General features: G+C 36.9%; 1 protein-coding gene across 3 annotated transcripts in view; it reads left to right on the forward strand.

Annotated features, from left to right (window-relative positions):
* The window catches only part of ANKRD50 (ankyrin repeat domain containing 50), a 53,905-nt gene extending 44,584 nt beyond the window's left edge, over window positions 1-9,321 (forward strand). For all 3 annotated transcript variants that reach the window (XM_081332956.1, XM_081332957.1, XM_081332958.1), the window contains 2 exons: window positions 740-4,290; window positions 4,930-9,321. In XM_081332956.1, coding sequence (XP_081189082.1) covers window positions 740-4,287 — 3,548 coding nt within the window. In that variant the 3' untranslated portion in view covers window positions 4,288-4,290; window positions 4,930-9,321. The remainder of the gene's footprint in view (window positions 1-739; window positions 4,291-4,929) is intronic.
* The last annotated feature ends 470 nt before the right edge of the window (window positions 9,322-9,791 follow it).

The following is a 9,791-nucleotide window of genomic DNA, read 5'->3' on the forward strand; positions in this document are numbered from 1 at the left end:
ATTTTTTATACATCTTTAGTTATTTTCCATTTTATCTTTTTTCTCTTCTCTTTTTTGCTCTATTTTACTTTGTATTAGTCTTATTCCTATGTTTGATATTTTCCAATTAATAAATTCATGTATTAATAAATATTTCCAAGGGGAAACAGAATGCTCAGTTTGCATTCTCAAAATCCTTATTACCATTTCTTCTATTTCTGTTGCATACTTGTGACTAGGTAGAGCTAATGACATTTTCATCTGAATTTCCCCCCTTCTTTTCATATTCCTAATGAAATGGAATTGTCCATTCTCTTAAGAAAAGAGAATTTAAATTACATTTGTTTGTTGATTATTACAAAATCAGTTTTGTAAACCTCTGACTTGAAAAATCCATAATATAGAGACGTACAAGTGGCAAATCATGGTTAATAATCTTGCAAATGGAATCATCTCTTTGTGATACAGCAAATCTCAAAACTCAGTTTTTGAATTAATTATCATATTCCAAGTTTAGAGATTGTGAGCATGCAGTATTGCTATATAAAATATTAAAAATTGGAGGCTTAAGCGGGAAACATCCTGTGTTAAATGAGACCCTTCATTGTTTAAGTAATTCATGAAATATTATCAACAATTACATACTACATCTAAATTAATGTCTATATAACTAAATCCAACATTTCTATCAGATTAAGCAAATTGTTTGAAATGAAACTTATGAAGTGCTTACCTTTTTGTTTCCCTTATTCTTGTCTAGGCTTTCGAAAAATAAGTCTTGATGACCTCAGAAAGGCCTATATTGTGAAAGATGTTCAACAGTATATTCTTCATCGCCTGGATCAAGAAGAAGCCCTGAGACAACATCTAACAAAAGAAACTGCAGAAATGTTGAATCAGCTTCACATTAAAAGCAGTGGTTGCTTTTTGTACCTTGAGCGTGTCCTAGATGGAGTAGTAGAAAATTTCATTATGCTAAGAGAAATTCGTGATATCCCTGGAACGTTAAATGGACTCTATCTTTGGCTTTGTCAGAGACTTTTTGTGAGAAAACAGTTTGCAAAAGTCCAACCTATTCTGAATGTAATCCTTGCTGCTTGCAGACCAGTCACAACAACTGAATTGTTCCATGCAGTGTGGACCAAAAATATGGCATTGTCTTTGGAGGATTTCCAGCGCAAATTAGATGTTCTATCAAAAGTTCTTGTTGATGGTCTAGGAAACACAAAGATCCTTTTTCATTACAGTTTTGCAGAATGGTTGTTGGATGTAAAACATTGTACACAAAAATATTTATGCAATGCAGCAGAGGGACACCGAATGCTAGCAATGAGTTATACATGTCGAGCCAAGGATTTAGCACCATTGGAAGCACAAGAATTTGCTTTGCATTTAATAGATTCAAATTTACAATTGGAAACATCTGAGTTAGCTTTATGGATGATCTGGAATGGTACTCCTGTTAAAGATTCTTTGTTGACGTTGATCCCCAAAGAGCAGGAGGTTTTACAATTGCTAGTAAAAGCTGGTGCTCATGTTAATAGTGAAGACGATCGGACATCTTGCATTGTGCGACAAGCATTAGAAAGAGAAGATTCTATTCGAACTTTGTTGGATAATGGTGCTTCAATAAATCAATGTGATTCAAATGGAAGAACATTGCTGGCCAATGCTGCCTACAGTGGCAATCTTGATGTAGTGAATTTGTTAGTTTCTAGAGGAGCAAATTTTGAAATTGAAGATACCCTTGGGCAGACAGCACTTACCTTATCTGCACGGCAAGGGCACACCAAAGTTGTAAATTGTTTGATTGGATGTGGCGCTAACATAAATCATACTGACCATGATGGATGGACAGCATTGCGATCTGCAGCTTGGGGTGGACATACTGAGGTTGTTTCTGCACTTCTGTATGCTGGCGTAAAAGTGGACTGTGCAGATGCTGACAGTCGAACAGCTTTGAGAGCAGCAGCCTGGGGAGGACATGAAGATATTGTACTGAATTTGTTGCAACATGGGGCTGAGGTGAACAAAGCAGATAATGAAGGGAGAACTGCTTTAATTGCTGCGGCATACATGGGGCATAAAGAAATTGTAGAGCATCTTCTAGACCATGGTGCAGAAGTAAATCATGAGGATGTGGATGGAAGGACTGCTCTCTCTGTTGCTGCTCTTTGTGTTCCTGCTAGCAAGGGACATGCTTCAGTTGTGAGCCTTTTAATAGACAGGGGAGCTGAGGTGGATCATTGTGACAAAGATGGAATGACTCCACTGCTAGTAGCAGCTTATGAAGGGCATGTAGATGTTGTTGATTTGCTTCTAGAAGGTGGAGCAGATGTAGATCATACTGACAACAATGGCCGCACTCCTCTTCTTGCCGCAGCATCAATGGGCCATGCTTCAGTTGTAAATACTTTATTATTTTGGGGAGCAGCTGTGGATAGCATTGATAGTGAAGGACGGACAGTTCTTAGCATAGCATCTGCTCAAGGTAATGTTGAAGTAGTACGGACTCTGCTAGATAGAGGATTAGATGAAAACCATAGGGATGATGCAGGATGGACGCCTTTGCATATGGCTGCTTTTGAAGGTCACAGATTAATATGTGAAGCACTTATAGAACAAGGTGCTCGGACTAGTGAAATTGATAATGATGGACGTATACCATTCATATTGGCAGCCCAGGAGGGCCACTATGACTGTGTGCAGACTTTACTGGAAAATAAATCTAATATTGATCATAGAGGCTATGATGGGAGAAATGCACTCCGTGTTGCTGCTTTAGAAGGACACAGAGATATAGTTGAACTACTTTTCAGCCATGGAGCTGATGTGAACTATAAAGATGCTGATGGCCGGCCAACACTTTACATCCTGGCCTTAGAGAACCAACTATCAATGGCTGAGTATTTCCTAGAAAATGGTGCCAATGTAGAAGCAAGTGATGCTGAAGGAAGGACAGCACTCCATGTTTCCTGCTGGCAGGGCCATGTGGAGATGGTACAGATGCTGATAACGTACCACGCTGATGTAAATGCATCAGACAATGAGAAACGGTCAGCTTTACAGTCAGCAGCATGGCAGGGTCACGTCAAAGTAGTTCAGCTTTTGATTGAGCAAGGCTCCTTAGTTGATCATACATGCAATCAAGGTGCTACTGCACTCTGCATTGCAGCCCAAGAAGGACATATTGATGTTGTGCGGATATTACTGGAAAATAGTGCTGATCCAAATCATGCAGATCAGTTTGGGCGCACAGCGATGCGTGTTGCTGCAAAGAACGGGCACACGCCAATAATTAAACTACTGGAAAAATATGGTGCTTCTAGTTTAAATGGATGCACTCCTTCCCCAATCCATACAATGGAGCAAAAACCTTTGCAATCAGCACCTTCAAAAATGCAATCCTTAACCATAAAATCAAACAGTTCGGGGAGCACTGGTGGGGGTGATGTACAAGCTGCTTTGCGTGGTTTGTCAAATGGGCCATCTCATGCTTTTAGTTCTCCCTCTGAATCCCCAGATTCAACAGTTGACCGACAGAAGTCCTCTTTATCTAATAATTCACTGAAAAGTTCAAAAAACTCTTCACTTCGTACAACGTCATCTACAGCAACTGCCCAAACAGTACCTATTGATAGTTTCCATAATATGTCCTTTACAGAACAAATTCAGCAGCATTCACTGCCTCGCAGTAGAAGTAGACAGTCCATTGTTTCACCTTCTTCCACTACTCATTCTTTAAGCCAGAATCATAGTTCACCAAATAGTGAATTTGAATGGAGCCAAGTGAAACCCAGCCTAAAATCAATAAAACCAAACAAAACAGGGAAAACTGAGAACCCCAACAAATCTGGGTCTGCTGGGAAAAAAGTAAAACAAAGCACTCCCTCACAACCAAAAGTTTTAGAATATGAAATGACTCAGTTTGATAAACAGATATCTGTTGCCAAATGTGGCACTACCGTGCCTCTTAAAAATATGCCTGCTGATACACAGTGCAAAATTTTAGTCCCTTCAGCCCAGCAAGACGTTTGTCGGTCCCAACAGCAATTCCTGATCCATCAACAAAGTGGAGAGCAGAAAAAGAGAAATGGAATAATGACAAATCCAAAGTACCATCTTCAGAGCAATCAGGTTTTTCTTGGTAGAGTGTCTGTACCACGAACAGTCCAGGATCGAGGACATCAGGAGGTTTTGGAAGGCTATCCATCTTCAGAAACAGAATTTAACCTTAAACAAGCCTTAAAGCTTCAAATTGAGGGAAATGACCCAAGCTTCAGTTACAAGAAAGAAACACCATTGTAAAAGGTGAGCAACTTTTAGAGTTGTCCTATTCAAAGAGTTCTTAGTTAGGCATTGTTGCTGATTGGCAATCAAGAATGAGAATTGGTGATTTTCTATTGAACAATAGATTATAAACCATATAACTGTTAAATGGTCAGAGGCATTTTATGCCTTAAACCACATCCATGTGGATATTAATAGACTCACAAAGTTACAAATTATATGTTAAATATTAATATGATCTTGTCAAAATATAATTGCCATATTGTTATATTATCACCAGTCCCATAATATCTGTAACATGTTGCAGTATCACCATATTCTGTTCCTTAATTCCTACGAGTAGCACTCAGTTTGCAAGAAGGGGGGCAGGGGAAATTCAAAACCCCATGTCACTGAGATATGGTAAAGTGCTAAGAGCAAGTTTGACAAAACAATGTTACTTGGATACAGTAGACTTCATGGTAGATTGTTGATCAAACTATGGGTTTGATTGCAGACAATCCATTTTAAAGATCCTCAGAAATCTATGATAAACTGTAAGATTTTTAGCATTGCTATTTATATATCATTGAAGACGTTATAAATCAGTTATTGATAGAATTGAGATTTTTGAGGTAGAATGTAAATTTTCATTTCATTTTGTTTTTGTTTTTGTTTTAGGCAGTTTTCAAAACACCATGAACAAAAAGAAGAGGTTGCCAAAAATGGTTTGTCAGCTAGACTGGGATAAAAGCATTTCTTACTCATTAAACTACATTGAAAATTCTGAATGTTAACACTGCAGCACAGTTACCTTGATTTACTGCAATGTGCCTAAAAGTTAAGGCTGCCTTCTTAATGTAACCTTCTGTGCTTCAGAAATTGTATTTTGTGTACTTTATACTTAATACATAGAATAAGCACTTTCTTCCTTAATAACAGAACAAGATAATACCATATATTCCTCATGCAACTGAAAAGTTTTAAGAATTAGAAATGTAAGCTTCTTTTCAAAAAGCATCATCAGGGTAAAGGGGCCATGGTGGCTTGTGCTGAAAGGCATTGCCTTATGTATTTATTTTATTTTAATACGGCAAAAAAATCTTTCAGCCAAAAAGATAAGCAGTATCTTTGACTACATAAAAGAATGGAACAGCCTCACTTCACAAATATACATACATCTGGTTATTTCTTTTAATAAGCCTTTTAAACACCAGTTGGATATCATTTTTCTAGTTTATGCTTGCACCAGCAACTTTGTAGCATGTGATTCCTAGTTAGACTTTAAGATGTCATAAGACTTCTTATATATTTTTTTTACTGCAGGTTCACATATACTCATACAAAAGGTTGTAGCTATTTCAAAGGGTGCAATTTGCATGTGGAAGAGAATTATATGAACTGCCACAGCCATAGTGCTAATTGCCTTTGAGGGTTCTTTGCTTTCCAAGGACTGGACACACCACAGCATAGTAAATCTGTGCACAATGCTTTATTGCAGCACACACCTTCCCCAACAACAGTCTATTGCTCTGGGTCAGCTCCATCCCTCTCTGATTTGGAAATTGTTGTTGCCATGTTTAATATTCAATCCTTCCCCCCCCCCCCCAGTGTTTTAATATTCAGTTCAGGCAAAGTCTCCAGGAATGAATGAATGAACCTTTATTGTCAAAGTACAACCATGTATACATTGAGATTAGCTGAGCCTCCCTTCGTGCTCCTACCCCCCAGCTCACAGTGACAACAAACCCTCCATCTTTGTGAACTAATTGCACCACACACCGGCCTCACAAGTCAATTCTGCATAAAGTTTATAAAAATTATTTCCCGTTCAAAAGCCTAACAGCCCAAGTCTTTAAAGTGGCACACAATCTTAGCTTTCTTCCAAACATTTTTTATATTCGTTGGGATGAAGTGCTGCCTCAATACAGTTCTTTTTCTGGTTGCTACCATGCTTCCAGCAAAGCTCCAAGCTGGACTTATACTAGCACAATGCTGCTCACTATAGCTTGTGGTCCTGGCAGTTGAGTGATAGTCCTCTTGCCTGCCTGTAAGAGCTACCAATCTCCAAATATCACCTCCATTTTTCTATCTTTATATTACCTTTTCTCCCAAGTATACCTCTCCATTCTGTCTTAGCATTTGCTTTTGTAAGCTAAGATTCTGGATGGTGTAAGGCTGTCTCTGGACTTTGGCATGTCCTTGAAAATGCCTGGGTGCAGTTCTATTAGCCAGGAAGATGAAACACTGGTGTGGATGCTTGTGAACAAATTTGTGAGTGAATGAATACATGCTCCCAGGTTTCTGGGGTCTGTAAACTTTTACAACCTTCTGAGAGAATACAGAGAAATGGGGTGAGAAGAATTTCTGCCTGGTTGCAGCTGCTTTTCCCAAACACAGACGACAATCCCAGCTTCGCTTCTTCACAATATCACAGCCATAATAATAATTGGTAATATTTATGATTTGCCCAGCAAAAAAACACTGCAATTCCAAATGTCAATGTCCAGTCATTTTATGTTCTCAAAAAAATCATGAGTACATACGTAGTAAAGGTCATCTCAAACATGATACCAAACCAATATGAGGTACTCTTCTGTTCATCTTAAATTGTATTTCCATTTGGTTATTGCCCTATATATCAGATGATTCTCACCAGGAATGTCAGTCTTTTGACAATGGTAGCTAAATTGTCATTCCAGCTACAAGTCATTAAGCTTGTTCTTGTTACTCATTTTGAAGAGCATTGGTGTAGGAATGTATTTGAAACCATGTCTCCTTTAGTTGACTTAAGTCAAGATATATCTGTGTTTCCTCTTTCCTCTGAAAGGCTAACAGAGGTGCATAACCCTGACTCGTTTCAGATTTTTCTGTGGAAGAGACACAAGTCTAGTGGTACATGAAGTACATCTAGTGTTATATGAAGGCTGTTGTTCAATCCTTCAAACACCAGTTAAATTATTTGAGATAAACAAGATATCTCTATTGCACTGAACTATATTGTACTGACAGTTTAGTGATCTCCAGTTGTCCCCCTGTTTGAAGCTAATGGGTAGAAGATCTCTGGTGCCTATTGTGGTGTTAAGTAGACATGAAATGTTAGCCCACATAAAGCAATTTACTGAAAAATGAAATGATTAGAAGGGACAAGCCTAACCCCAGATACCTGCCTGCATATATTAAAGCAGGAAAAATGGCTTATTTTGCTTTTTTTGTTCTCTGTGTAGGTCCAATATAAAGTTCTCTTTTCAGGTTTTTAATTTTGGCACCTATTGATATTATTAATGGATTAGATTCAAATGGTAAACTGTAATAATATCTTTCTAGCTGAAAATAATAATAAACAGCTGGATTGTACCACTTGAGTCATTCTTTCAAATATATTTTTAAAACCATATTAGAGTTCTATAGCTCTAAATATCAAAGAAAAATATTTGAAATTGCCTTGTAGCAGTCTTTATTGATATAAAATCCTGTCCCTGATATTCTGTGCATCTCTTTTGTCATGAAAAACAACTTGGAACAGGAGTATCTAATGGCAGGCATTTGTGTTTTTCCCATTGCTGGGATGTTACCAAGTGTCACTACTTTACTTTTCCTAAGAAGAAGAAATGGCTGTTTATGGAACAAATTATAGCTCAGCTATGGGGATTTCTGCAATAACGTCAAAATTTGTGGCAAAGGCTTGTCAGTAGGAAGTCTCCCCTGGCTGATGAGAATGTGGCAATGAGAAAGATGCATGGTTGTGCGCGTTGAAAGCATAAAAGATACATGCAATGCAAACAGGAATTCATACTCTGAAAATCTCTTTTTCCATAGACCTAATATTTTGCTAACTGCTTATAGTTCTGAAGCCATTAGGGTTCTTGTAAAATAATACAGGAGTAGTAATATTGCTAAGTGATCTAGGATATAAAACATTGGCTTACATTTGTTCTGAACTTCTAGTACTGGGTATTTGCAAAACAACTTCAAAACTGCAGCCCTTATTTCTTATTAAAGTTTTACTCTAAAAAAATATTCCTAAAGATTGTTGTCTTTCCCATCTCAGCTATTGCTGAGTTTGTATTTATTGGACTTGTTTTATCCTAGTATGTATTTGTGACTTTATAATTACATTTATGGCCATATTCACAACAAGGCTACATGTTGCCGAAGCCTTTAGATTTTCAGCAGAATAATTTTATCATTTGAAGGAGCTGGGGTAAGAATATCCCCTAAGCATAATAATCCAACTAAAAAAGATTAGAAGGAAAGTGCTTTGTGATAATACATTGACATAAAAGTTCCTGCATATTTTCAGAACCTTTTTGGAATACAGCATGCCTGCCTTGATTATTTTAAATCTATCCACTTGACAAGAGTGTGACACTCTTTCACATTGCTTTAATATATGATTTTAATATATTGACTTTTGTGGCCTCTATCCAAGAAAGGTAAACATTGATTATCTGAAAGATTGACAATTCTATGCTTTTTTACCATTGTTAAGTTCTTGAGTGTGTCCAGTTCTGTTAAGCCATGATTTGATAGGGCTGATCAGCTATAATTTAGTATAATTCAGGACTCCTAGGTTCTGTTTCCCATCTCATTTTACAGTTTTTTGTTATTTTCCCTACAATTCACAGACTAAAGTCATTCCCAGATGAACTAAATTATCACCCTTTGCAGTTTGAGAAAGTGAATTTTAATATCTGTAGCACAAGTGACCCCAGCAGGTATTCTTAAGGGGAAGCAGCTAGTTAATTTATCTTTCAAAATGTTGACATGTTGAGGTATAGCAGTGCCATATAGATCTTATTATGATCAGTATGGGAAATGGCTTTGCTTTTACTTAAAGCATCCTTTCCTCTTGTCACCTGTGCTGCTATGCCAATGTCTGTTAATGCTTGATATCCTCCATTGGAACTATTCAAATAACATAGTGCACACTTGAAACTTTCTTTCCTGGACTGTTTGTAAATAGTCTAAAATGTACATTGAATTTCACATTGTAAAATTTTTATTTTATTTCTTGTATTATATTAAGCAAAAGTCCTTATGTATATGAAAGTGCATAATAAATATATTTGCTTTTCAGCAGATATTTGTTTTACATTTGTTTGCTATTGTCCCTTCTCTAAACAATCAAGGCCTAACTATATTAATGGAATGTTGGATGTGATTGTATGAAATGTTTCATTTTTTTCTTGTTCTATTTTATCCCAATTTTGTAATACAGTACTAAGCCTGATTCACTTTAATATGCATGATGGCTTGGAATATAATATGTGATAAAAGCATTAGGTTGGGAGGTTTCTGAGTGTTGTAAAGTAGCTAAAACTATGCATGCTTGACCACTAGTAACTATATAGGAAAATTAACATCAAAAATAATTATGCTACTATGGTGAGAATATATGTAACATTACATAAAAAGAGACAAATACTAGTAATTGGAACTAATTTGAAACAGTGATCCTTACTAGAGGAATTTTAATTTTTTGTCCAAACAGTGGCCACCTTCCAGCTTTAAGTTAGACTTAATTAAATCCATTTGGTTTG

This window comes from Vipera berus (assembly GCF_964194415.1).
Source record: "Vipera berus genome assembly, chromosome: 7".
Classification (NCBI taxonomy): domain Eukaryota; kingdom Metazoa; phylum Chordata; class Lepidosauria; order Squamata; family Viperidae; genus Vipera; species Vipera berus.